The sequence below is a fragment of the Phanerochaete carnosa genome, assembly GCF_000300595.1.
Source record: "Phanerochaete carnosa HHB-10118-sp unplaced genomic scaffold PHACAscaffold_5, whole genome shotgun sequence".
Classification (NCBI taxonomy): domain Eukaryota; kingdom Fungi; phylum Basidiomycota; class Agaricomycetes; order Polyporales; family Phanerochaetaceae; genus Phanerochaete; species Phanerochaete carnosa.
Window position 1 is genome coordinate 1,085,116 of NW_006767632.1, and position 26,729 is coordinate 1,111,844.

The 26,729-nt window shown below is 55.0% G+C and overlaps 10 protein-coding genes across 10 annotated transcripts; 7 read left to right on the forward strand and 3 right to left on the reverse strand.

The window, feature by feature from the left end:
• Positions 1 to 516: 516 nt before the first annotated feature.
• On the forward strand, positions 517 to 2,323 carry PHACADRAFT_120474 (uncharacterized protein). The gene is made up of 6 exons (XM_007395546.1): positions 517 to 659; positions 722 to 928; positions 982 to 1,149; positions 1,203 to 1,574; positions 1,625 to 1,779; positions 1,833 to 2,323. Exons 1-6 carry the CDS (start codon positions 570 to 572, stop codon positions 2,005 to 2,007), a joined length of 1,167 nt encoding a protein of 388 aa, XP_007395608.1. The 5' UTR covers positions 517 to 569; the 3' UTR covers positions 2,008 to 2,323.
• Positions 2,324 to 2,337: 14 nt separating this feature from the next.
• Positions 2,338 to 3,279, reverse strand: PHACADRAFT_184090 (uncharacterized protein). The gene is made up of 4 exons (XM_007395547.1): positions 3,029 to 3,279; positions 2,863 to 2,983; positions 2,734 to 2,806; positions 2,338 to 2,706 (listed from the first exon to the last, which is right to left on the reverse strand). Exons 1-4 carry the CDS (start codon positions 3,160 to 3,162, stop codon positions 2,378 to 2,380), a joined length of 657 nt encoding a protein of 218 aa, XP_007395609.1. The 5' UTR covers positions 3,163 to 3,279; the 3' UTR covers positions 2,338 to 2,377.
• Positions 3,280 to 3,352: 73 nt separating this feature from the next.
• Positions 3,353 to 6,226, forward strand: PHACADRAFT_208793 (uncharacterized protein). The gene is made up of 10 exons (XM_007395548.1): positions 3,353 to 3,519; positions 3,573 to 3,776; positions 3,826 to 3,871; positions 3,920 to 4,039; positions 4,094 to 4,249; positions 4,306 to 4,430; positions 4,489 to 4,680; positions 4,733 to 4,978; positions 5,034 to 5,525; positions 5,586 to 6,226. The coding sequence occupies exons 1-10, from the start codon at positions 3,436 to 3,438 to the stop codon at positions 5,763 to 5,765; spliced, it is 1,845 nt and encodes a 614-aa protein (XP_007395610.1). The 5' UTR covers positions 3,353 to 3,435; the 3' UTR covers positions 5,766 to 6,226.
• Positions 6,227 to 6,350: 124 nt separating this feature from the next.
• PHACADRAFT_93386 (uncharacterized protein) lies at positions 6,351 to 8,075 on the reverse strand (the record flags this gene model as incomplete). Its single annotated transcript, XM_007395549.1, has 8 exons — positions 6,351 to 6,644; positions 6,697 to 6,801; positions 6,856 to 6,987; positions 7,038 to 7,134; positions 7,190 to 7,367; positions 7,433 to 7,733; positions 7,805 to 7,988; positions 8,023 to 8,075. 8 exons carry the CDS (start codon positions 8,073 to 8,075, stop codon positions 6,351 to 6,353), a joined length of 1,344 nt encoding a protein of 447 aa, XP_007395611.1.
• A 171-nt stretch (positions 8,076 to 8,246) lies between these two features.
• On the reverse strand, positions 8,247 to 9,865 carry PHACADRAFT_255781 (uncharacterized protein). The gene is made up of 6 exons (XM_007395550.1): positions 9,746 to 9,865; positions 9,603 to 9,688; positions 9,333 to 9,553; positions 9,092 to 9,274; positions 8,910 to 9,037; positions 8,247 to 8,855 (listed from the first exon to the last, which is right to left on the reverse strand). The coding sequence occupies exons 1-6, from the start codon at positions 9,816 to 9,818 to the stop codon at positions 8,323 to 8,325; spliced, it is 1,224 nt and encodes a 407-aa protein (XP_007395612.1). The 5' UTR covers positions 9,819 to 9,865; the 3' UTR covers positions 8,247 to 8,322.
• Positions 9,866 to 10,405: 540 nt separating this feature from the next.
• On the forward strand, positions 10,406 to 11,572 carry PHACADRAFT_208796 (uncharacterized protein). The gene is made up of 2 exons (XM_007395551.1): positions 10,406 to 10,610; positions 10,672 to 11,572. Exons 1-2 carry the CDS (start codon positions 10,417 to 10,419, stop codon positions 11,495 to 11,497), a joined length of 1,020 nt encoding a protein of 339 aa, XP_007395613.1. The 5' UTR covers positions 10,406 to 10,416; the 3' UTR covers positions 11,498 to 11,572.
• A 154-nt stretch (positions 11,573 to 11,726) lies between these two features.
• Positions 11,727 to 12,803, forward strand: PHACADRAFT_208797 (uncharacterized protein; the record flags this gene model as incomplete). Its single annotated transcript, XM_007395552.1, has 3 exons — positions 11,727 to 11,926; positions 11,983 to 12,479; positions 12,532 to 12,803. The coding sequence occupies 3 exons, from the start codon at positions 11,727 to 11,729 to the stop codon at positions 12,801 to 12,803; spliced, it is 969 nt and encodes a 322-aa protein (XP_007395614.1).
• Positions 12,804 to 13,249: 446 nt separating this feature from the next.
• Positions 13,250 to 20,626, forward strand: PHACADRAFT_184096 (uncharacterized protein). The gene is made up of 9 exons (XM_007395553.1): positions 13,250 to 13,397; positions 13,464 to 14,106; positions 14,164 to 14,620; positions 14,673 to 15,506; positions 15,563 to 16,368; positions 16,421 to 16,870; positions 16,923 to 17,034; positions 17,068 to 19,729; positions 19,782 to 20,626. Exons 1-9 carry the CDS (start codon positions 13,343 to 13,345, stop codon positions 20,036 to 20,038), a joined length of 6,276 nt encoding a protein of 2,091 aa, XP_007395615.1. The 5' UTR covers positions 13,250 to 13,342; the 3' UTR covers positions 20,039 to 20,626.
• A 764-nt stretch (positions 20,627 to 21,390) lies between these two features.
• PHACADRAFT_255786 (uncharacterized protein) lies at positions 21,391 to 23,270 on the forward strand. Its single transcript, XM_007395554.1, has 9 exons — positions 21,391 to 21,606; positions 21,672 to 21,819; positions 21,873 to 22,010; positions 22,064 to 22,227; positions 22,331 to 22,379; positions 22,441 to 22,510; positions 22,580 to 22,640; positions 22,704 to 22,760; positions 22,824 to 23,270. Exons 1-9 carry the CDS (start codon positions 21,403 to 21,405, stop codon positions 22,908 to 22,910), a joined length of 978 nt encoding a protein of 325 aa, XP_007395616.1. The 5' UTR covers positions 21,391 to 21,402; the 3' UTR covers positions 22,911 to 23,270.
• Positions 23,271 to 24,248: 978 nt separating this feature from the next.
• PHACADRAFT_48045 (uncharacterized protein) lies at positions 24,249 to 25,052 on the forward strand (the record flags this gene model as incomplete). Its single annotated transcript, XM_007395207.1, has 1 exon — positions 24,249 to 25,052. A coding segment is annotated over one exon (804 nt), but the record flags the coding sequence as incomplete, so codon positions are not given.
• Positions 25,053 to 26,729: the final 1,677 nt, after the last annotated feature.

Genomic DNA, 26,729 nt, shown 5'->3' on the forward strand with positions numbered 1-26,729 from the left:
GGTGGACGAACTGCGGTGCACATGCCCCGCCTCAATGTCACCGGCCGCGTGTCCGTTATCGTCCTCTTCCTCCTCTTCCAGAATAGACTGGTTAGCCTGCATGTAACCTTGATACCCACGACCCATCATCGGGTTGAGCATGTTGAGGAACGGACGCGAGCTGCTAGCTCCTGGAAATATAGACTGCGAGCCGTGGAGCGACCGGGAGGACGATATGGGGCGAACAGAAGAGTTTGGAGGAGACTTTGGCATTTTTGAAGCATTTATAGTTTTATAAGAAAGCCAGGAGGGATGGCAGACGACCCAAGGTCGCTTGTAAGGGTGTCGTTACGGGTCTTGGACAAGCAGCAGGTCCGCTTGCGTCCCCCGCACATTACGCATCAGGCAGGCCATTCCCAGCACGTGGCAAGCGTATGCCTGGCGTCCGCTCTGTCACGCATTACGTATGTGTTACAGAACGTAACGCGTCCTAGAGTGTTATGCGAGGACGCGAACCACTTCCCGAATCTTGTACTCTGACCACTATCGTTTCTTGTGCCGACTTCGCTCCGCATCGCTATACAGTACCTATGGATTTACCACTCGGTAATCTCTTCAATCGCGCGCTGAATACGGCGGCGAAGGCATCTAACCTGCCTGCAATCGAGAACGAGACGCAAGTAAGCCCCACAATTCCTTCCTGATTGCCTTGCGTAAAGATGAATGTGCTATAACTCTACAGAATCTTGTACAATCTGCGTTAACTGACTTGAACATCGTCCGTTCTCGCGTCAGAGATCTTGCACTCTTCAGTCCGAACGAAACACTGCATGACATTGCCACCAAAGATCTCCTATACCTCTTTGTCCCTTTTACGCTAGCAGAGGTGGAAAATCGCGCGAGGGCGGCGGAACTAGAGGAGCGTGTAGCTCATATAAGCCGTGCGCAGGTCGGTCTTTTCATATTTAGAGTATCTCGCTGACCAGTGACAATTGCTCTCAGGTGTATCTAAAGGAGTACCTCAGCTATCTGGAGAACTATGAGATTATACCCACTCCTGAGAAGGAGCTGTACGGAAAGAAGACGAGCTCGATGACAGATCCTGCCAAGCGCCGTGAGCTGAAGATCAAACAGTACCAGAAGGAAAAGGAACTGAGGGGAACGATTGAGGTCAGTGCGATAGTTACGTTACACTAGAATTTCTCACCCAGGATATCGTTCAGGCTATGCGAAAGCGACGGTACCAGGGGAGCGGCCAGCCTTCCTCCGATCTCGAACTCATCGCGTCCCTCTTGCCCACGTACCCCGCTGATGCTCACTCAGCTCTTGAAGCCGAGGACTCTGAAACGGAGGAGATTCTTCGTACAGCTACTTCAATGCTCTTCCGGCTGACGTATGCACAAGCGCAGACTTCGCTAGAGAGTCTAGAGCAGGAGTATGACCTGCTAAAGAGTAGGCCGCCTCCACCCGAACCCTCAGGCGACACACGCCAGAGGCAAGACAAAGCACAGGAACAAGATGACATGTGGAGACTAGACTCAGTACCTAGGGATGGAACGGACGGAAAAGGACCCTTACTGGACCCGCAGGGGAAGGTAAGCAAAACTGTAATCCTCGATAGGGACAATCTGATGTGCCTCTCTAGCCCTTGAGACCTTTTACCATTCTGCCGTCTGGAGCTTCGGACCGTGTACGACTGCAAGCTCAAGTGTTCCAACCAGATCACAGGTTACCGACCATGTCCATCGACGAATATCTCGAGATAGAACAGCAGCGGGGCAACGTCATTACAGGCGGAGGGTACGTAACTGCGCTTCTTCTCATTTGAGAATATCGACTAAGTGGTCGTCCAGCTCCGCGTCGGAAAGCAAGCTGACAACTTCAGAACAATTGCAGCTTGATTCCGAGAAGGATGGCACCGCTTTCGGTGAGCAGAGAGCGGAAGAGAAACGACAGAAGGACGAGAAATGGGCGCAATACAGCGACACACACCCAAAGGGCGCGGGCAACACTATGAATAGAGGCTAACCTCCTTGCACACAAGATCCAAATGTATAGTTGCTGTACGATACACCGTGCCCAGGCACGACGGAGATGCCTGATATACATCCATAAATGCACAACACAGGAGGTCGAATCACCGAAATCATCAGCGGCAACAAGGGAATCTAAACAGCGAGGCGCATCCCTCCTCGAGCACATGATGCACATCGCCTTCCGTGATGGCATCTCCTACAAGCGTGGCGGTGAGTCTGAGGGCCTAGCACTGGCATTGCGAAGCGTCCGGGACTTCGTTTGCTGGTGTCGATGTGACATCGATTTCTGTGGGTAGCCGTTAAGTTGCAGCATGGCATATGAACTGCGGGGACACTTACTGGCGTTTTGTGCCTCCTGTTGCTCACCCTCCTTCTCCATGCCCACCAGCGACATGGCGATCTTCTTGAACAGACTCTTCACATTGTGCCCAGCCTTCGCCGACGTTTCCATGAACATGAGGTTTAGCTCCGACGCTTTCGCATTCGCCTCCTCGAGTGTGACTTGTCTGGATATCGCCTAAGCATGCGTTCAAGAAGCGTGTCAAAGGATCATACCGCTTGTCCGACAGGTCCGCCTTGTTGCCTACGAGGACGACGATTACGTCGTTCCCTCGCTCCGAGCGAACATCGTCTATCCATTTGGAGGTGGACAGGAAGGACTGTCGATCTACAAATACGATATCGATAAAGGCTGAGAGGTGGTTTCGCTTCCACTTACTGGTTATGTCGAATACCACTATGGCCACTGAGCAGTCGCGGATGTACGACGGTATGAGGGACCGATAGCGTTCCTACGCAAGCACGTAGTGTTAAACGTAATCCTTCCGGTCTAGAGACGGGTACGTACTTGCCCCGCAGTATCCCAAAGCTGTAACCGGACAGTCCGGTCTTCTAGGTACATGGCTTTGCTCAGGAAGTCGATTCCGATAGTAGCTTGGTACGTGTTGTCGAACGTGTCATACATGAATCTGCATATGCCGTTAGTGTACTCCATCAACACAGACAGTACGCACGTCAAACGTAGGGACACAACTCGCCTCGTGATTAAACTCGTCTTTCCGACGCTTTGGTCCCCAAGCAGGACAATCTTGCTTCGCTTGAGCGGCGGTGAGGAGAAGTCGGCTGTGACTGGGGATGCTGCTGCCATGCTTGATCTTCACGTAGAATTAATGGAATTCCTGATAATTAAGCAAGGGGAGTAGAGGTTATGTGACGGCGGATGAGAGCAGGGAAGATGGCCGTCGTGGCGCGCTGCCGCCGGTGCGACGTCTCATCTAGAGCGCCCGAGAATCCGGGGAACCGGATAATTTTGGCGCCCATGAATTTTGCTCCGTATTGCGCATTTCTCCCGTCATCTCTACACACATTCCGACTCGTCTGCGCTCGCTTACTCTCGTACAAGATTCTTTGCAGACAAGTCATGAGGCTCGCAGACAAAATAGCAAATTATGAGGGCGAAAGGCCTTTCTTTACCCTCGAGTTCTTCCCGCCAAAAACGGACCAGGTCGCGTGCTTTCGATTAATGGGGACCTATCCTCTGTATTGACATCACAGCAGGGCTTTGAAAACCTGTTGGCTCGTATCTCACGACTTGCAGCGTTAGGGCTCCTTGCGGCCTCTATAACATGGGGCGCAGGGGGCAGCACTAGAGAGCGCAGCCTAGAGCTCGCGGGCATAACCCAGCAAGAGTATGGTCTTGACACGGTCATGCATCTCACGTGTACGAACATGGAGAAGGGCTCTATAGACGAGGCTTTGAAGGTGCGTGTTACCACCTATTGCATCGACTGTGTACCCAAGCGTGTTATAGGCCGCGAAAGAACGAGGAATCACTAGTTTACTTGCTCTCCGAGGCGGTGAGTCAACCACAAGCAATGTCCATTAACCACTAATAATGCCATTAGACGCACCTAGAGGGGATGAAGAGTGGATTCCAACCGATCCTCGCTTCGTACACGGAGCAGATCTGGTGCGGTACATCAGGACTCTCCCTGAATACTCCAACTTCAGCATCGCCGTGGCAGGTTACAATTCATCTCGCTGTCCTTACTGCTCTTTGTTGACACCAAGCTCTCTAGGTTACCCTGATGGACATCCCGAAAGCCAGACTGATGAGGATGGCGAGATTGAATACTTGAAGCAGAAGATCGATGCGGGTGCAGACCTCATCATAACACAGCTCTTCTACGATGTAGACGGGTTCCTGCGTTGGGAACGAAAGGTGCGCGAGAAAGGTAATATTTCAAATACTCCCTACATCTCACCTTCTCTAACGCCCTTGCAACTGCAGGCATTACCGTACCCATCGTGCCCGGCATTATGCCGATTCAGACTTATGCTTCCTTCCTTCGCTTGACGAAGCTCTGTGGCACCCGCGTACCGCACAAGCTTATGGCCGATCTCGCGGAAATTCGCGTATGTTTGTCTCGACTTGATCTGCTACGTATCTACTAATGCGAAATACTTCCCTCAGCATGATGACCAAAAGGTTAAGGATTATGGTGTTAAGCTTGCCATCGAGATGATCGAGCGATTGACTTCAGAGGCAAACATCCCTGGTGTTCATCTCTGTACTTTGAACCTGGAAAAGAGTGTGCAACGTGTCATTGAGGGCCTCGGTTGGGGAGCACCGAATTACTCCAAAATAACTAACAAATTAATTGCCGTAAGTAAAACCCAGCATTTATGTTAGCAACTGTACACAGACGATACCACAGGACATCTCTGGCACCAGCACGCCGACCTCTGCAATACCCCGACAATCTGACTTTACTATCACTCCCCAGAAAGCTACTGACTCTGCAACCAGCAAGCTTGCTGTCATAGCGAACACCGAGACTGAGGCAGGGAAAGGAGAGCTTAATAGCGCAGCTACCTGGGATGACTTCCCTAATGGCCGTTTCGGAGACTACAAAAGTCCTGCATTCGGTGGCCCTAATCCTTGGGGAACGACTACCGTCTCGGTATGCAACCTCGCTCATTCATAACGCCAGCAAACTCATCCCGCACTCGCGCTAGCGCAATCAAGTCCTTGCACATTGGGGGCACCCGAAGACAGAGGAGGATATTCTGAATGTCTTCCTCCGCTACCTGCACTCTAAGATAATCACGACACCGTTCTCCCCCGAACCGCTTTCCCCCGAGTCGCTCATGATCATTCGACACCTGGAATGGCTGACGAAGAAATGCTGGTGGACGATCGGCTCGCAGCCTGCAGTCGACGGCGCCAAGTCGTCGGACGAGGTCGTCGGCTGGGGACCAAAGGGCGGTTATGTCTACCAGAAGTCCTTCGTCGAGTTCTTTGTTGAGAAGGACGTCGTCGACAAGATCGAGAAAAAGGTGCGCGAGCGTGGGCAAGGACTGGTCGACTTTTTCGCAGGCAACCTCGAAGATGATTTCCGCACGAACGTGCCTAAGGGGGGGAGGAATGCGGTCACCTGGGGTATTTTTCCCGGCCAAGAGGTCGCGCAGTCTACTATTATTGAGAAAGAGTCTTTCCTGGCCTGGAAGGTATGTTCCTTCCGAAGACTTAGCGAGCCTGTTGTCAACGACAACATCTTTGCCTTATAGGAAGAAGCCTTCAACATTTGGGCAGAGTGGGCATCACACTATCCCCCAGACTCAGAAGAGCGCAGACTTCTTCAGAGTATCAGGAACAAACGGTGGCTCGTCAGTATCGTGCACCATGACTACAAGGACCCGGACGCATTGTGGAGGTTCATTTATGATGATGGTGAGCCCCTGGTATAAGGCCAAGATAGCCAGTATTTATCAGTTAATGTACACTTACGACGAGGGAATGTACCGTACCCGAATTACCTGGATACCCCTTTATGACAATCCGATTGTCCGAGAAGCCCTTTCAAGCTGCCCAATAACCACTCGAAATCTGGCCCATGTCGAAGACACTTCACACACACTCAGGCGACTAGCATTTCCCAACGATCTGCTCCGGGAGTTCGCGATTCCGAGGACTACGAGTGATCTAGCCAAAATGATACGAATATGGGTATGAGTCGTGAACATATAGTAAGACAGCGACAGAAGGGCAACAGCGAAAAAGAAACGAATGAATGCAGCGAGAGCAGGAGAAATGATGCAATGCTAGTAGTATGAAACAGAAAAGCGTGCCGTGCAGAGTGTAACAGTGTGCCGTCGAGTCGTATGAATGGGTAAAAATCTACTAAATACAGAATACAGTCAGCGCTGCGTCCAGGGGCGGGAGATGTGAAGACGCCTACTGGGAAACAGAATATACAGCACAAAGAACGTGCGGAATATCGGGAGAGGAATAAATCCAGATGGGTCAATAAAGACAGCAGTGGGAGAACCTCATTATGGCAACCATATCTTAACAGTCTGATCTACACTTCCTGTTGCAACAACGTTGATTATCTTCTCTAGCTCTGGTGCTGGGGATCCATTTGTTGATGCTCCGTTCTCGTTGGTAGAAGTAGGCTGCCGACCCCACGCGAGACATGTTACGAAATGTGAATGCGCTTGGACGGTCTTCACACAGCGTCCAGTGGCGAGTTCCCACACTCGGATTGTATGGTCATCGGAGCCCGACAGCAAGTATTTGCCACTAGGATGGAATACAATCGCACGAACCCAATTGTCGTGTCCGCTCTAGGGAGAGGGTTCGTTGAGAGTATGTCAACTCTCGAGCGAAGATGCCTACCAGTGTCCTGAGCAGCTGCCCTGTTTGGGTATCCCAGATCTTGATCGTCTTGTCTCTGCTTCCACTCGCGACGTACTGGCCCGGCCGTTTTGACTTATCCGTATTCTGCATGGGCAAATCAGAAAAGGGATAAAGGCTCGCAGTGATTTGAAGACTTACTGGTATGCCAGCTAGCTCACGGACGGGGCCATAGGCAGTAGCAGGAGCAAACACTACCACTTCTACATCGTTCTCGTGTCCTCTAAACTCCATCTTCGTCTCACCAGTCGTAGGGTCGATGCATCGTAGGGTCTATGCTATATTTTAGCGCATACACGCAGGGTTATACCGGCGAGACTTACGTGATCCTTCGAAGAACTGGCAAGAAGCTTGCCATCATCTGACGGCGTTACACATCGCACCCACTCTGAATGACCAGTAATGGTCCGAATGAGATGTCTACCAGGTACATGGTAAGCGACACCGGAATGCTCGAGTCAGGCAGGGTACGAACGTCGACGCTACGTCAAATATCCGGATAGTGCGATCTCGGCTAGCACTAACCACTTGCTGGTCTCCAGGCATAAAGCGCACAGCGGACACGGTGTGCTCGTGTCCAGGGAAGGTTTTAGTGTTCTTCCACTCATTTTCGACGTCCCATATCTTGATAAATAGATCAGATGAGCAAGTGACTGGCATGGGGCACGAGAAGGGGTATATTCAGTGCATATATACTTAGCTCAGGATAGGTACATACCTAACAGCTTCCCCTTGCTATCGAAGTCAAGATCGGTGACATGTCTCGTATGGCCCTTCAGCGTCCGTTCGAATTCGCCCGTCTCCCAGTCCCAAACCTTCACAGTGGCATCCTGACTCGCGGACGCGAGCAGATTGAACATAGGATGAAAGGCAACCCTCGTGATCTCACCACGATGGCCTGTGAGCGTGTAGGATGCCGGTGCCCTCGGCACCCAATCTGTCTGAAGGGCAGCACGTTTCGCGGGTGCGAGAGAAAGCTCTTCTTGCAGAGCTGCATTTCGATTCTCCAAGTCCATGATCTGCTCGAGAGAAATAGAACTTAGCCAACGAAACAAGAGAACGCATACAGCTAGCCGGGGGACATGCTGACCTTCTTCTGCAGCCGAATCACACTCGTCCACTTTTTCTCGAGCAGGCCCCCGTACCTGGACTTGGCGTCCGGCGTGTAATCGACTCCCGTGTCTGCCTTGAGAGCATTGTATGATTCCATAAAATTATTGGCATGCAGATATTCCAGGATGGACTTGTGGCTGAAGAGACATAATATGAACGCGCTCGCGACTTGCCCAGTATAATACTGAGCTTTACAAGGAGCGTAGAACGTACAGTTCTTCCTTTTGCCTGTCTGAAAGGAGGGACATCGTGGCCTACTCGTGCTGCCACTGTTTCTTCAAGGCGACGCAGGCGGGCGTGGTGAAGTAAGCACGAGAGCTCTTGCTTGTCGCAAAGATGGTCGTGAATGGTAGAGAAACGTGGCGCCTATTCCTCGGATTCAATCACGCTGCCTCGAACAAAGCATCATGGGCCTAGTTCACGCAAAAAGCATCCGTTCATATCAAAGCTGACCACTCTAATTTACACTACGCTACAGAGAGGCATATCGTGGATTTACCGGAGGCTCATGCCACCCATCTTGCCCGCGAGGGAGCCGACACTGACGGGACTAATTGCGCTTGCATCCCAGATGACCAACTTGCCATCCACACCAGAGGTGCTAACTCTGGATACCGCCCCGGGGGCACCGTCGTAAGGTCTGATGGTAGTGATTGTATTCTGATGCACGGTGAAGAGCTCAGTGTCGTTTGACTTGCCGCCGTCAGGAGCACCGGGGCCGGAGAGACCACGGCTATCCGCGTTACGGAAGGAGTTGAACGCGGAGCTTTGGAGGCGTCCAACCGGGGAAGGCGCGCCGCCAGACCCAGAGCGACCAGATGTCTTGTTCTGGTTGGGGTCGTCCAGCGTGCCTATGAGTTGCCACCCGCCCTCGTTCCCAGAGAACACGAAGGGCTGGCAATCGTGTCCAGCGGCAACCAGTGCCTCCTCGCTAGTCCAGGTCAACGTGACCAAAGGCAGCGTAGTCATCTTGATATGGTAGATAGCCTGGCTGCTAGGGTAGACGACAGTGACAGAGCTGTCGTGACCTATCACAAGCTTGCTCAGAGGTGGTCATCGATCATACAAAACCAAAAACATACCGGCAAATGCAAGAGCGTCTCCAGAAGGAGAGAAGCCAACGGAATGGACCCAACCACCAGAAGAGCTAGCATACTCGCCGCAAATGGTGTTGAAAGGAAGCTTTTCACCCCAGACTGAGGGGGAAGGACTGCATTATCGACACTCAATGCCAGGTATTACAGCGCACACACGAGACACTTACCGCTTGTCAACATCCTTAATGTAAGCGGAGAAGACACGGGCTTTCATGTCCGCGCCTCCGGCGGCGAGAAGAACATTGTTTGGATGCCAGTCGACGGAAAAAACTGTGGACCTGATGGGCTTCTTCAAGAGACGGGAAACCCACCAGTCGCCCTCGGGATCAAACGAGCAAATGGCGATAGCACTACAGGTGCCTGTTAGCTCGTGCCTCTTGTGCCTCTTGTGCCTCCAGGGGTACGCACCGAGCACCACTGGCCACAGCAAACTTATCCTCGTTGGGACTCCACTTCACATACGTCGCAGCGCGGTTGATGCGGAGAAGCACAAGCGTAGGCTTCCAGATCGAGCGTCCGGTCTGTGGGTCAGGAGTCTGCTGCCAGACATATGCGTTTCTATCCTGGGCGGAAGTGACGATACGATTGGAATTCGGAGCCCAGTCAATGGACGTGATGAGCTTGTCGTGCTGTGGCATGATGAGTAATTATGGCACCCCCAGGGACAAAGTGGCACACCTCAGAAAGGGTTTCAGTGGGCGTCCAGTCGTTCCCTTGGCGAGCAAATATCTGAACATCTCTGGAGTTCAAGCTCACCGCAACTTCTGAAGGGGGACGCAATTTCAGTGCTGAATGTCTAAAGCGGATTCACCTCTACTCACGGCTGCGATCGGCGTTGAAAGTATGAGATGTGATATGGGTTTGACCGAGAGAGAAGATTTCAGGAGCAGACATGCTTTAAAAAATATTGCAGAGGACTCTGTTCAGTCTACAACTGCGACGGCGGGGTGGTGATGAAGGCTGAGTGGAAGATGTGCGATGCTGTCGATGACGCTGCGGTTATCGCGTTCGGTTTGCTTGTTCTGATGCCATCACTCAAATTGAACTTATAGTCCTCGTCCGGATCCTCGCCAAAAACCAGATATCCATAGACTGTGCTTCTACATGTGCTCCATAGAGGTTGAGCATCCTGTACCTCCATCGGATTGTAATCACTCGACTGAAATTGTTAACACCTGTTCGGCGGGTCCAAGTGTACCGCTTGAGCCATACGCCTGGCAAGCACTTCGCGTTGAGTGCCGCGTTGTGCACTGGACGTTAGTCTGCATTGCTGCAACCTGCACTCTACGGCGAGAAGTGCTATTGTCGATCCTGACCCTAGAATTTTAGTGAAGCGTGGCACGTCAACATCTAACCGCTGATAGGGCGTAGTCAGTAGCAAGTCAGTGCAAAGTATAGGAAATTCAAAGCGAGCGTATACGCATGACTCACCGCGCCTGTGTAGTGCTATATAGGCGGTAAGTTCCTTGCAGCACTCTACTACGAACCACCGATGGCTAACTTACGTGTTGTAGGGTTTTCGAACCCTTACGAGTTTCTCGAAGCGGTCAAAGGCAACGATGACAGCTTCATGAACTTCCCACTCGGCGCACTCATGGATAGCATGGATGAGCAACAAATACGAGTGCGAAATATCACAGAGGATTCCAGGACGCTTGTTGGTGTATACGACGGAGATGCCCTAGTGTAAGTATTTTGTGCCGGACTAGTGCTCAGTTTGAAGAAGCTTATCCTCAGTTTGTACAAGGCTGGCACTGGTCAAGGTCGTTGGCGATTTCGCTTGGGTTCTAGGCTGCCCGGGGGACAGTGAACCCGTCGGGCCAAATGCGAAGACAGCAATCTCGCTATTAGTTTCCTTCCTCCCCTCGATCATTGATCCAAAACTGTTCGACAATCTCTTCGGTCCCGAATCTTTGGTGGATGCCTTCATAGACGCATGGGTCTCCGGCATGACTGCCCGCGGGCTACGCATCGAAGCTCTTCCCACCTTTTTCCGCTCAAAAGCCTCTTTCGCTACCCTCGCTACGCTGCCCCTGCCGTCGCTAGTGCTTTCAAAGTACAGAATAGAGCTGGCAAGCCCAGATAATGTGGAGATACTTGCACACCTTTACACTGGCTTCTCGGGTTCGGGACCCAACGCGGCGTCTATCGGGGAAGCGAGGGTGAAGATGGACATGTCCATCCAGTTAAGAGAGATATGGGTCTGCCGAGAGCAGGGAGAGATTGCAGGGTATATCGCAACAGGTCGAACAACATTCCGAACCGTGGCCATACGCAACCTTTATGTTTCACCACGCCATCGACGGAAGGGTGTTGCAGAAGCGATGACCGTGGCCGTAATGCGATACTTCCTTGGAGCGCAGCCGCTAGGTTTTGGTGGCGCGCCAGACGGTCCTCCCACGAAAGGCATTAAGGAGGAGATCTGTTTGAACGTCGCGGAGGAGCATGTCCAAAGATTGTACAAGAGATGCGGGTTTTTGTTGGGCGAGGGTAGCCGGGATCCCACCACAGGAAAGAAAGGATGGTTCGCCTCAGCCTTCAGAGGTGTCAGATTCCTCGATGAGCTCGAGTAGAGTGGACTGTTTGAGGCGATCTTCGCTTTACAGCATGTGCAGCCTACATTCTGAGAATACGTATGTATAGTTTCTGGATGAAAGTGTTATTCCGCTGAGAACAGTTCGATAAGTATTCCATGGGTAAAAATGCCGTTATCGTTAGTGTCTGACGAGTCAATGCAAAGCACAGGAAAGCGAGCGCTATGTAGGCGGTAGGGTCCCCGCAGCACTCTACCTCAGACCACCGATGGCCACTGGTTTTTCACGTGTTGTAGGGTTCTCGAACCCTTACGAGTTTCTCGAAGCGGTCAAAAGCAGCGATGACAGCTTGATGAACCTCTCGCTCGGCGCGCTCATGGATAGCATGGATGAGCAACAAATACGAGTGCGAAATATCACAGAGGATTCCAGGACGCTTGTTGGTGTATACGACGGAGATGTCCTAGCGTAAGTATTCACGGCGAACTTGTGCTCAGTCAAAAGTTCAGCCTAACTTCTACAAGGTTGACACTGGTCAAGGTCGCTAGTGACTTCCCTTGGGTTTTGGGCAGCCCGAGGGACAGGGAACTTGTACGGCCAAATGCGAAGGCAGCAATCTCGCGATTAGTTTCTTTCCTTCCCATGGTCGTCGATCCAAAATCGTTCGATAACGTCCTCAGTCCCGATTTTTTGGTGGATGCCTTCATAGACGCATGGGTCTCCGGCATGACTGCCCGCGGGCTACGCATCGAAGCTCTTCCCACCTTTTTCCGCTCCAAAGCCTCTTTCGCTACCCTCGCTACGCTGCCCCCGTCGTCGCTAGTGCTTTCAAAGTACAGAATAGAGCTGGCAAGCCCAGATGATGTGGAGACACTTGCACATCTTTTTCTCGATTTCTCCCGCTCGAGCCCCAACACGGCGTCTACCTGGGAAGCGAGGACGAAGATGGACATGTCCGTCCGGTCGGGTGAGATATGGGTCTGCCGAGAGCAGGGAGAGATCGCAGGGTATATTGCGACAGGTCGAACAACAATTCCGAACCGTGGCCATACGCAACCTTTATGTCTCGTCAGATCACCGACGCAAGGGCATAGCAGAAGCGATGACCGTGGCGATGATGCGGTACTTCCTTGGAGCACAGCCGCTAGGGTTTGACGGCACACCGTACGGCCCTCTCGTGAAAGGTGCCAAGGAAGAGATTTGTTTGAATGTCGCGGAGGAGCATGTTAAAAGGTTGTACAAGAAATGTGGGTTTCTGCTGGGTGAGAGCGACCGGGATCCTGCCACGGGAAAGAAGTTATGGTTCGCCTCAGCCTTCAGAGGTGTTAAAGTTCTCGAAGACTAAGGTGAGCTCTCCTTGTTCTGTTCGCGGTCTAGCAGCATGCACAACTCACATTCGCGAGAATACGTAGATTCTAGATTTGAATGTTATGCTGCTGAGATTAAATTGGCTCTAGAGTCTACGGCTAGCGTCGCTGTGTAACGTGCGACCGTATGCATCCCAATGAGGCAATGAGCTTATAGGGAACGGTTACCAGGGATCGCCACAAGGCTGGACGCGTGTCGTGTCGCAGGGTTCCAATGAATATTGACGTTGTCAAGCGGCTGCAGCATCAGAGCGCGCTCCAACTCGGGTTAAAAGATCTGCCTGAGATTTGAAGGAGCTTTCAAATAAAGTAAAGGGCCGTGGTTAACGGTCCGGCTAGAGGTTAGACACGATAAGCGGCGTTAGTTACCAGCTTAACAGTTGGTAAGCAGATGAGCGAGTGTCGGGTCCTTGGGCGTCCAGGAACGCTTCCCTACTTCCCACTCGGACAACTTGTCCTGCGACTTTCGAGGTCGTTGAGGATTTCTCCCAACGTCTTTCTGTATTAATAATTTACCATGGCGCCGACGACGACGACGACGTCGAATGGTGCGACGACCTCGGTCCAAGTAGGTGAGTACTTCACAGAAATGCCTCCGTGATACCCAAGCTCGGGCATACTGAACCATGGTCCTACAGCCCTCCGTATTCGTCCCCCTACCAACCAAGATTCGACCTCTATTCCCGCTCGCTTTCAAAGATCAGTCATTAATGCCATATCCCCCACCAGCGTCGCCGTCGACGCCACGTCTTCCGCTCTTTCGTCTGTTGGTTCCAGTGCCGCTGCCGCTACGCCTGCCTCTTCTGCGTCTTCGGCGAAGAAGCAAGTGTTTACTTTCGACCAAGTGCATCCACCTCCTACCACCCAATATCAACTTTTTACATCCACCGCCCAACCGCTCACCTCCCGCTTCATAGAAGGATTCAACTGTACCATTCTGGCATATGGCCAGACGAGTAGTGGCAAGACTTTCACTATGACGGGTATCGACCTCGACCTCGACCCTACCGATCCTGATAATGGCATGGGCATTATTCCACGTGCTGTAGCGAGCATATACCAACAGTGTCGCGAACTGAAGGACGAACGGGGTTCCGCATGGAGCTACAGTATCAAAGGCTCGTTTATAGAGCTTTATAACGAAGACCTAATTGACCTTCTTGGGTTCGATGAGTCTGGCGGTAAAGCCAGCAACGTGCAAATACGGGAGGATAAGCAGGGTCATATCATCTGGGAAGGCCTGAGAGAAGTGAGTGTCAAGAACTCAAATGAAGTCATGGGGTGAGTTTGACTGTTAATGTATACGCGACGCGTGTTCGTTGATTTGTGCCTTCGCAGATTGCTCCGCAAAGGAACGTCATTTCGACGAACTAACGAGACTGACATGAATGCTCAGTCCTCTCGTTCGCATGCCATCTTCTCTCTCATTTTGACTCAGAGGAAGTTCGTCGGCTCTGGCCCCCCTCCTCGCTCATCTTCCCCATTGCCACCGGGTGCCAATCGACCCCCTTCACGTCTCGCTAGGCCGTCTTCAACTACCTACACTAGTGCCTCTGGCAACAGGGTCTCATCGCCTACCTTCGGTCGCCCTGCGACACCTAGTTTCGCGTCTGCTATGGGACGGGGCGGCAGCAGCATTAGGCCGCCAAGTTCAATGGGCATGCTGTCTCCTCCAGATGGCGGAAGGAGACATAGTCTATCTCCAGGAGCACCTCAAACGAACGGCGACGGCGACGGTGAATGGGTGACCATTATCTCGAAATTCCATTTCGTTGACTTGGCTGGTTCCGAACGGGTGGGTCACTCCAGAACATATAGGGTCTGCTGTGCTCATTTTCTCTTAACAGTTAAAACGAACAGCTGCCGCCGGAGAGCGTGTTAAGGAGGGTATCTCGATCAACAGTGGTCTCCTTGCTCTCGGCAACGTCATCTCGGCGCTCGGCGATCCCGCGAAAGCGAAAACTCACACTGCATCGTATATTCCATACCGCGACTCTAAGCTCACTCGTCTACTTCAAGATTCGCTGGGCGGTAATGCGCACACTCTCATGATTGCTTGTGTTAGTCCTGCAGAGTGGAACGCGAATGAGACGGTTAACACTCTCAAGTATGCGAATCGGGCGCGCAACATCAAGAATAGAGTCACGCTCAACGAGAAAGAGGAAGGGTGGGACGACGTTGAGTGGCTGCAGGGCATGGTCGCACGACTTCGAAAGGAGCTTAAGGTCTTGAAAGATGGCGGGGCAGTTGCGCCGGCCTCGTCTGCAGGCGTTGAACCAGAGACTTCGTCGGTGGCCGTCCAGAAGGCGTACTCTCAGATGGCCGAGCTGCGATTCAGCTACGAGGATCTCCGCGCGAAGTATGTTGATCGAACCGAGGAACTCACTCGCTTGCGCCGCGACTTAGCGGAGAAACAGCGCGCTTCTGGCGGCGCAGTGGGCGGTACAGCAAAGTACGAGGAGATTGTCGGTCCCGTTATTGAGGAGTACGAGAAGACGATCAGCGCTATGGAAGCCGAGCTCAGTCTCAACCGCGCAGCTCTGCGACACACCAACGATTTGGTCGACGAGAAGGAGGCAGAGCTCGCCCAGCTTGCAGAGCGGCATGTGACTACCGAGATGTATGTCGAGGAGTTGCGTTCGAGGGTCGCCAAGCTTTCAGAGCGAGAGGCATCGACTGAGGTATGAATTACTCCAGCAAGGTTACATGTAGCTGCAGCGCTGACGCGGTCGTGCAGGCTTACATTCGCGATCTCGAGGAGAAGGTCAAGCTATTCAACGAGGACAGTATGACTACCAGTGGCTCAATGAGCGACCTCAAGCGAGAACTGACGAAGGTCAGGGATGCTGAAAGTCATTCGGTCCAGTATATCGCCGAACTTGAGGCACGACTCGCGAAATCCGATGAATCAGTCATCGCCCTGCAGCAGACGGTCGAGCAACTCGAAGAGGAGTGCGAGGCTCGTCGCGAGGACGTCAAAATTCTGCAGAGCCGTTTGGAGCAGCTTCAACGTGATGGTCAGGGTTGGAGAACCGATCTGGAAGAGAGAGAGAAGAAGATTCAGAGGATGGAAGCCGAGCTCAAGGAGCGCGAGGAGTCGCTAAAGGCCATGGCAGAGAACCGCGAGCGCTTAGGCGTAATCGTCAGCGATGTCAGCGAAGCCCGCAAGAACCTGGAGGTTGCCAGTATCACGTCTGACACCTCTTCGGTCCACGGTTCCGAAAACCTACTCGAAGAGCAACTGGTCGCGCTTCAACAGACGCACACCGCCACTCTCGCCGACCTCTCTTCGGTGTCTGCCAAGTATCGAGACGCCCTTCGCGAAATAGCAGATCTGGCTGCTCAGCTCCAGGAAGCAAAGGTGAATGCTTCTATTCCTCCGACTCCACTGTCCGAATCTCCAGAGCGGCCGACTGAAGTCTCCTCTCCTCGGAGGCGGATGACCAGGGGCATGTCCAAGGACGGTCTCGACGGGCCTTTGGCCGGCACGGGCAGACGCCTCCACTACAGGCAAGCGGTCTCAACCGAATCTCTGCACGCGAGGTAGGCCTCGGATTATCCGCTATGGGTGCGCGTGTACTCATAATAATCGCAGGTCTATGTCGCAATCTTTATCGCTCTCTCAGGAGCTGTCCTCGGCCAGGTCGCGCAAAACCTCTACCTCCAGCCACGGCACGAGTAGCTCTCTCTCCTTGTCCCCCGGCTCCAAACCCTCGTTGTCGTTGCATGTTGGCCCCAATGAACGGTCTGTTCAGAGCCTTGAACAAGAAATCATGCGACTGCAAGAAGTTCTCAAGGAGCGTGAAGCCGAGATCAGTGCTCTCGAGCAGTCACTAAAGGAAAAGGATCGCGCGACAACGTCGTCACAGACATTTTCGCCAGATTCGCCGACGACCCCAATTCAGACTGGTTCCAGTGCCATGGTGCACTTATCTCCCAAGACAAGAAGCCAGTTTGAAGAGCTGCACAACAGCATTAGTCATACGGAGGGCAACCCTGTTCCAGACGCGGACGAGTCCCTGGAGAGGTTGAACGAGCTGATGAGGTAATTGGATATGTTTGCGCCATTGGCAGCATCTGCTCACGGTCTACGTCAGGTCCATGGCGCAGAAGGAGTCGAGTCACCGAGAGATCGTCGACGGGCTTAATGCAGAGTTGAATCAACTACGCCGACAGCATGACGAGCTCACCGTATTGTCGCGCGATCAGGTATGCACTCTGCTATACCTTTTCTCATCACAGGTTGTTCAGCATACGTCACAGGCTCTTAATATGTCGAACGAGATTGAGGGGTTGCGGTACAAGCATGAAGAGGACCTGACCAAGCTCGACGATGTACAACAGCACGAAGCCGAACTACTCGAGGCGCTTGAACGCGCTCAGGCCGATCATGCCTCGGCGGTCGAGAAGCTGAAGGCGGACCACGAAGAAGCACTCCGGGTGAAGGAAGCCGAAGTCGACGGCATACTTGCGAAGCTCAAGGACGAGCACGATGCTGGAGTCCAGGATCTTTGCTCTCAGCTCGTCAGCGCCTCGGCTGCCCTCGAGAAAGCTCGTCAAGATCATGAGGCCACTTTCGGCAGGCTTCAAGCTGATCATGAAGAGGAACTACGCCGTCAGAATGATGACGTCAACAAGACTCTCGAACGCATGCGGGTTGAACACGAAGCTGAGGTCGCCGCCGCCCTGGAGAAGGCCAGGTCAGAGCACAACGAGGCCTTCAGCAAGCTTCGCGCCGAACACGATCAGATGCTGCAGAAGCGCAGTGAAGAACACCAGATCGCAGTCGAGGAGACCCAGAGGGAATACGAGGACGCCGTCTCCAAGCTCATCTCGGACCACCAGCAGTCTCTCAAGAACAAGGAGGAAGAGTCGTCGGCGACGCTCCAGCGAACAGAAGAGGAGTACTACGAGGCCCTGACGAAGCTGCGTATAGACCACTCACAGGCACTCGAAAAGCAGGCCGCTGAGCACGCCACAACTCTTGAGCGTCTCAAGGACGAGCATGTCCGCGAGCTCCGTATGGCAGAGATCGCCCGTGAAGGCTCGCTCACGCAGTCTCAGTCTGCTCAGGAATCGGCTCTGAGGGAGTTGCAGGAGGCGCATGCTTCCGCTGTTGTCAATAAGGAGAGCCAGTTTGCCGAGGACCTCCAGAAGCTGAGGGACGAGCACGTACAGATCCTCGCGACTAAGGACGAGCAACACCGCGCATCCGTCCAGAGGGTCAAGGCGGAACATGCTGCCACTCTCCACGACAAAGAATCGGCCCACAACGAAACGATTGAGAAGCTTACCATTGATCACGCGAAGGCCCTGGCAACCAAGGATTCCCAGCATCAAACGAAGCTTGAGCAGCTCGCAGCTGAGCATTCAGCTCAGCTGAAGAAGCTACAAGAGGATTCCGAGGCTAACGTTGCTCAGCTGACGGCAGAGTTGGAGAAGGTGCGAAACGAGAAGAGCTCCATCGAAATCTCGCGGAAGGATACCGAGCAGATTCTCCAACAGAGCAGACAGCAGCAAGCGGTTATGCTCCAGGAGGCCGAGCGTGGCCATCAGGAGGAGGTCATACGACTGAAAGCCGCACACGACTCTGCCTTGGAAGACGTGGAGCTACGTCAACAGGAGGAGCGTTATTCGCTTGCGCAGGTCCACGTGGAGGAGTTGGCTCATCTGAAGGCCGAACATCAGACCGCAGTGGGTGAAGCCCAGTCCGAGCTCATCGCTGCACAGGAACAGCACAGGAAGGATTTGGAAGAGGCCCGCGCACAGACGGAGCGCCTCTTGCAGGAGGAGAAAGCCCGCCTGACCTCTTCGTTGTCGGATCTCGAGGGCAAACAGGCGGAGGAGCTCTCCACGCTACGCAAAGACCACGACGTATTGGTAGAGGAGAAAGTTGAGCTCTCACAGTCACTTTCGGAGCTAGCTGCGAAGCATCAGGCCGAACTCACGGCGCTCCGAGAGGAACGCGATGCTCTTACGGCCGAGAAGGCGCGTCTCTCAGCATCTGTCGCGGACGTGGGCACGCGACACGCCGCGCAGTATACCGTTCTTCAGCAGGAACACGGCCTTCTACTTGAAGAATTCGAGTCTCACAAGGCTGCCGCGCAGGAGGCATATGCTGCTCACGAAGACAGCCGTCTGGAACATGAGGCTGCCCTGCAGAAGAAGTCCAGCGAAGTCGCGTCATTGCACCAGCAGCTCTCCAGCGCGAACTCTCTGCGTGATGCCCTGAGCTCGGAGCTCGACAAGCTCCGTGAAGAGCTCGAGGAGACGCGGAACAGGTCCTCGGAGCTCGCTCGCGAAGCGTCTAAACGCCAGTCGCTTGCCGAGGAGCTCGAGCGCCACAGATCGGCTCTTGCCGAGATGCAGGAGAATCTGCAGAAGACGAAGGACGAGATGGACACGCTGCAGGCTGAGAAGCACAAGCAGGATGCCGCCCTCCGGGACTTGCAGGCACAGCTGCACACGCGCAGCCCGTCGCCGCCGCAACGCGTCGGCAGCGCTGCTGGCCGCGCCAACGGTATTCCGGCACCAAAGCTCCCTCCGCTCACCCCGTTGCCAAGTCTGCCTGGCGGCACGCCCCAGACGCCGACGCTTCGCTCTCACGAAGCTCAGATGAGCTCGACTTCTTCGGCAATGTCCATCTCATCTCGGAGCATCGAGTCGGTGGATGCTCCGTTGACACCTGCTACCTCCGTGGCGCCATCGGTTACATCGCCGGCGATGTCTCAGCCGGATCCGAAACTTGTTCAACAGGTGCAGGGTCAGGCGAAGCTCCTTGAGGAACAGGAGGTGATGATCAAGACGCTTAACAAGCAGCTTACGCACTGCGAGAGCGATTTGCAGGCGCACATTGACATGGTGGCGACACTCGAGACGTCTCTGGCGGAAGCCGAGAAGAACCGTGAGTTCCATGTTTGGCTTTGGCTTTAGCCCTGTTCTAACTCCGGCCTCAGTACGCAAGGCGCGCATGCAAGCTACCGAGATCTCGCGCGACCGGGACAACTTGAATACGCAGGTCGTCTCGCTGCGGCAAGAGCTCGCCGAATCCAAGAACGAGGTCGCGAATGTCCGTCGCTCGGTCGTCGAGGAGAAGCAGAGCCTCGAGATCCGCTTGGACGAGGAACGCCGTGCCAAGGAGCGTGCGCGCGCACAGCTCGACGGCCGGATGGACGAACTTCAGCGACGCAAGTCAAAGTTTGCGTGCCTGTAATTCATTCCGCATATCTCGCCGTCCCCCTCAGCCCTTCTCCTGGAATTCTCTAGCTTGATCGCCACCGGCCGCCCTGAACCGATCGCTCTAGGTCCTTAGAGCACGGACCGCATCTATCCGGCCTCGTCTCTTCACTCAATCTCATCTTTCGGTCTGCCGGGTATCATTAAACACACTTAGTTCGCTTGTGTTCGCTTGTGACTTCCTCTCCCCCGCTGCCGTCAGTGCCATCCTTTTGCACCGCTTTGCTCTTCTGTGCCCTGGCTGCTATTCTCGTTTTTTTTTAACCTTCGCTTCCGCGTTTTATGCTGGAGATACCCCCTTACACTCGATCACTCATACCACCCACCACATTGCACCAAGACGGTCTCTCGGTCTGGCCCCCACGTTCGTTTGGATTTGGCTCTTTATCAGTACTGTATGCGCTCCCTAGCCTTCTTTTCTACGTATATATTTGTACGACGCGTCCAGTGCACGTACATGGTGTCTAGCCCAAGTATAGAGTATGTCGAATTTTATGCCACTCATTACCTCTTGCTGTGCGTGCGTGGGGCGAGTTAGAACAATTGCCAAAAGCGGGGGCGGGGTTGCCATCTGGGGTAAGGCTTCGTTCGGGACGTGGGGATGAGGCGGGGGTCATGCTCGGGATTGCTCGTGCACAGGAATCGCGGGGAAGCGGCCGAAATACACCCGGGCGGACAGGGACGCAGAGGATGCCGTCTGCGGCTGGGGCGAGAACGCTGGCGAAGGACGTTTCGAGTGGTGTATCGGCCAACCGCGTAGCTCACAAGGTCCGAGAGTGCATGCAGGCCCTGCGAAAAGCGGCGTGTCGCCTAGAGCTGGCAGAATGGCTTTAGGCTCGCTAGAACGTGCAGCAGTGCCGATAACCTAAGCTGATGCTGGGACGCAATTGGCCGCAGACGAGTCGCCGAGGCAATGGCTGTCATCTAAAACGTACAGGGCGTCCGGACGGTGAGAGAGAGCGCAGACTCGGCTGTGGCTGCGGTGGTCATCTGGCTCGGACACGCGCGGGTCTAGTCTGCGGGGCGGAACATGGTCAGCCCTCGATTGGCTTCTGCCCGCCAACTCTTCTGCGGTCCGACCACGTCCTGGGCCCAGGCACGGCCTCTCTCCTGCCAAATGGCTAAGCGCAATCCCTCCGCCAGATGCCTTCTCTCGGAATCTCCCACTTCTCCCAGCCGCTACTTTTTTCATTTTCCCGGGTCGTGAAGTGGTGTCGTGCTCCAGCCCCAGCCACCCATCCCTTAAAGCCTGCCCGCCCGCCCACCTGCGCCCTCTCTCTCAGCTTTCGTTTCTCCTCCCCCACCCCGTCTCCCCCACTCGCCCCACCCACCACACACGCGATGTCGACGCGACTCTTCTCTCGAGCAATCCCCTCGTCCTCCCGCACACTCCTCCCCTCCTCGTCCCAGGCCATCGCCGCCAGCCGTGCCTCGTCCTCCCAAAGACAGCGCATCCTCGTCGGCGCGCAAGTGCGGTGGAACAGCGCCGTCGCGGCGAAGGCGCGAAAGGAAAAGTTCCTCCCCGACTTCTCCATGGCCGGCAAGGTGAGCAAGCTCCGTCCGCGCGCTCCCGTCGCGCCCGCTGCAGTCGCTCACGCCGTGTCGCCCAGGCCACCATGATCACAGGCGGCGCCCGCGGCCTCGGATACGAGTTCTGTCGCGCGTTCGTGCAGTCTGGCTGCACGTCCCTCGCCATCGTCGATCTCAAGGAGGAAGAAGCGGAAGAGTCCGCCCGCACCCTCGTCACCGAAGCATGCCGTGCGGATTCCCCTTCCTCATCCTGATGCGCGGCGTGCTGATAAGGTGTGAAGTTGACAGTGATATGGACCCGAAAGACTATCAGATCATTGGCATCGGCTGCGACGTCTCAAGCGAGCTCAGCGTGCAGCAGGCGTACAGGCGCACGATGGACACCTTCGGCCGCATCGACAGCGTCGTCGCGAGCGCTGGTGCGTGGTGTTTACTCCCCCTGGCCGCCCACGCTCATCCTTATTGTCCCTAGGCATCGTCGAGAACTACTCCGCGTTCGATTACCCCTTCGATCGGATAAAGCGTCTGTACGATATCAACGTTCACGGCGCGTTCTTCACCGCGCGCGAGGCTGCCCGGCATATGATCCCTCAGGGCGGAGGCAGCGTCGTCCTCGTTGCCTCGATGTCCGCCAACGTAAGTCCCCCATGTCCATTACGTTTTCGCCTGCTCCGACGACTGGTCCACCCGCCCCGCAAATTGTTAATGAATAAACGCTGACGCCCGTCGCTTGGCACAGATCGTCAACATCCCCCAACCACAGACGCCTTACAACTCCGCCAAGGCTGGTGCGTCCTCTCCACTTGCATTTTTCTTTCTGGTCAGCTCACGTGGCGCGTCTCCCTGCAGCGGTCAAGCATATGGCTTCGTCCCTCGCCGTGGAGTGGGCGAAAAAGGGTGTTCGTGTCAACTGCCTCAGGTGCGTCTCAGCTCCCTACGTCATCTCTGTGAACCTCCGGCGCTGACAAGCGCGTTCTTGAACCTGCAGCCCCGGCTACATGTTGACCAAGCTCACGAAGACCATTCTTGCGCACGATCAGGAGCTCAAGGTGCGTAGACAGGCCGCATGCCGCCCCTGCCAGACTCGACGCTGACCTCTGTCCTTACGATAGAAAACCTGGGAAAGCCTTACTCCCATGGGCCGCATGGGCGACCCAGAGGATCTTTCGGTAAGTACCTTTTGCGCTTTGCGTGGTTTGAGTGATGTTCACTGACTTCGTCGTCGTGTCTAGGGTGCCATCGTTTTCCTCGCAAGCGACGCGTCTCGCTTCATGACCGGCTCAGAAATACGCGTCGACGGTGGCTACTGCTGTGTCTAAAGCCTGCGACATCGCCCCAACATGCTCCAACGTCCCGTCGTCATGATACCCACCTGGATGCCCCCCAGACGCACAGACCTGCACCAGCCCACAAAAGCAACATACAACCATACAATACTCAATAAATGACAACCTCTTAGAAGATATAGATTAACTTATTCGCACTCACCTGAAGTAGCTGTCTTAATTGCTCTTTATCTGCAACGTCTTCGCAATCACTCTTGGGCCATCGTTGGATGCAGCGGACTATTTGCTCATTTTCTTAGCTTGGCTGTGTATGCTCATACGTTCTGGCACGCTGCACAACTTTCCTGTAACATTTTCTGTACTCATTAAATACATCTGTGGACTTTTCTTCTCTCTCTGCTGTTGTCTGCTGTCCCTCCCATCGTCGGTGGGTCGAACTTGCTGTTGCGCGACTTGGAGGTGCGTGGGAACTCACTGCTGGCTCAAGATCTCATCGGTGATCCCATCAGGCCCCGATCCGGATAGTGGCCTCTTGTCTTTGGCCTCAGAGGCCAAATATTGGCGACAACACGGGCCTTTCTTTCGCGACCATAACCGCTACCATCACCATACTCAATTTTGCCACAGTCACCTATTTCGACCTCTTTCTATATCAGCATGGAAGACACCGCCAGCCTAATGGTCCCACAACGAGCAATGCCTGGTTTCCACCATGAACAGTCCACTTCGCCTGTGGCCTCGGTGGCGAGCATCCTTGGGCCCACGGGCCACCTGCTCGTGCGGCAAAACGAAGGAAAGGACAAGAAACGCCCTCGCCCATGGGAGCTCTCCGACTCCGAGTCTGACGGCGCGCGCGAACGCAAGAAGCGGCGCGTCGGCGAGAAGCAGGTGCGCTACGCGTACGTCGCGCACAAGTTCCCCGTGAGTGCCGTGTCTGGCTCTGCGCCGCGCGTTTTGTCGTGTCTGGGTTGCTGACGTGAGGCAGAAACATGCTGAGGCGACGAGGGCGGAGGACGCCATCGCCTGGTACGAGAGCGCCACAGACGGGCGGGAGCCGCTCAGGCGGAAGCAGGAGTGGCACGCGAAGCAGATACGCCCGAGTCCGTTGGCGTTGACAGATCTTGAGTATGTCAAGGAGCTCGGTGCGTCTTTCTCCAGGTGATATCAGTTGTGGACTGTATGCTCAGTTTGTGATAGGTGCGGGAGGGTACGGTCGTGTGGGCGTCGTGCGTGTGCGCAAGATGCAGCACGCTCACTCTCTAGATGTTAATAATGCCGAGCTTGCTATCAAGGCAATCTTTAAGAGGAAGCTACGCGAGGAAGAGCCGGTTAGTGGGCTCTACACGCAGTACAACAGGTCGACTGAACATGTATCTGCAGCTACACCAAAGCACCTTCCAGGATCGCTCCTGGGACGAGAAGAATTTTGAACGTGGAAATCTCCATTGGTTAGCGTGGCACCCGTTCATCGCAGGCATGTACGACTGCCTCGCGGACTCGCGCAACCTGTACCTCTTGCAGGAGCTCGCACCACTCGGCACGCTCGAAGCGTACATTGAAAAGCACGCTCCGCTGCACGCATCCGTCGCGCAGTTCTACTTCTCGAACATCGTCGTGGCGCTCGAGCACCTTGCGTCGCTGCACTTCGTGCACGGCGACCTCAAGCCCGGGAACATCCTCATCGGCGGCAACGGGTACCTGATGCTCGCGGACTTCGGGCTCGCGAGCCGCTGGGACGAGCCGCGCGACTGGGAGCACGTCGGCACGCCGAACTACCTGTCGCCGGAGATCGTCCGGGGAACCATCGACTCGGTCGCGAAGCAGTGCCTCGACTGGTGGGGCGCGGCGTGCATCCTGTACGAGATGGCGACGGGCAAGATGACGTTCGACGAGCCTGACCCCGGGGAGTTTCTCGATCAGGAGGCGATCAGGGACGACGTGAAGGAGCGTGTGCTCGCGGCGCACTATTACTGGCCAGACCCCGACGCCGTCGACCCGGCGATGAAGTGGTTCGTGGACGAGATGCTGATGTGGAGGTATGAGCTGCGCCTGGGCACCGTGTGCAAGAGGCTCGAGACGGGCAAGGTTGTGAACTCGGACATACGCTGTCATGTGTGGTTCGATGGCTATCCCTGGGAGGACATCGAGAATAGGACGTATGCTGTGCGTGCTTCAGTCCTCATGCGGTCTCACCGATTGCTGACGCGCACATACAGGCTCCTTATGTCCCGTTGGAGCCACCAACCAGCACCCGGCTGTGGCACGATCGTCCGATGCCCCTGCAATATGAAATGCCTGGCGTGCCGCTACTGCTGCCTCCACGGCACCTCCACTTCGACACGCGTCGCCGTCGCTGGGTACGTCTGCACTCGGACAAGAGAAACGCTGTGGATGCTCGAGCCGAACAACAGGCGGAGATGGCTAGGGACGTTGAGAACAACAGGGAAGAGCTGGAGGCGAAGCTGCGGGAGAAGGCGGGGGCTGCCCGTGGAGTGACTGAAGGCACAGCCCGTATCAAGACCGCCGCGAAGGAGAAGGGCACGGAGGATGATTCAGCTCCAGACCAGAGCATTACCCGCGCTGTCAGGTCGCGAGCTCAGGACGTAACCGTCGCTGAAGCGAGCTCGGCGCGTCAGCCCACGGAACGGCCAACAGACAGCAACGACATACATAGCGACAGAGAGAGAGGCAACGGCGGCCGGATTGAACGGGCAGTGAAACGGGACGAGAACGAGTTGGAGACTGTTCCACCGCACTCAATACCACCCGCACTGAAAGGCGGCACGCTCCCTCTCTTCCGGCCACCTACGGTCAAGCCGAAGATCGACGGATCTGCTGCACGACAGTCCCCTTCGCTGTTTTCACCCGAAGAAACACAACAAGTGGAGACATTCGGCACCGTCGCCGTCACCACCGAAGACCTACTCAAGATCCGGGTCGCTGAGGGGTGGTCGTTGCACGAGTTGGCGAAGAATATAGTCAAATGGAAGCACGCAGCTGAGAGCCGACCGCTGCCTCCGACAAAGGCGGAGGTGCTATGGGAAGAGACGCGGCTTCGTGTCGCTGAGACTCGCCTCAAGGAACGTCGGCGGAATACCATGCATAGCCTTAAGGAAGTGGCCAGCTCCTCTACCAGTCTGCAGCCTCTGGAAGCTCAGAAGCCACATGCGAAGAGTGTCCAGAGGGACACAGCTCAGGCCTCGGACGTTGACACGATCAAGCTTCAAACTGTACTGGATGAAGCACTGGGATACGCGCGGGCGAATGGCTTGACGCTACGCCAGTGCGCCGAGCGCTTCGCAAAAATAGAGGGACAGCCTGTGGAGGAATTGGTGAGGAGGGTCGTCCTCTTTGAGGACTTGCTTCGGCAACGTATGGCCAAGCACGAGCGAGAAGCCGCGAACGAACAACCCGTGGCAGGCCCGTCAAATGCTGTTCGGGTACAGGCACGGCCTCCTGCTCAGCCTCAGGCGGCGGGCATATCGACCGATCCGCGAAAGCGGACAAACCTTGCCGCTCAACCGATAGCGGGAACATCAACTGCTGCGCCGCCTCCTGCCATCCGGCGGACGGCAAGTCCATCGACCATTATGCGACAGCGAACAATTCCTACCCTTCGGTTCATGGCGGGTCCCTCCGACGTCGCTCACACTCAGGCGCCTCCAGCCCTTCACCCGACGGCCAGCCGGCCAGAATCTATTACCAGGCCGCGGATGGCACCGGAGACTAAGCTGGGCGGGATTCCACCTGGGCCGAGAATGAAAGTGACAGGCACTCGACAACCTGCTCCTACTGGTTTCTCCTCGTCGTCGACCCCTGGATCTGCGATGAACGGCAGTCAAACCGTGCCTC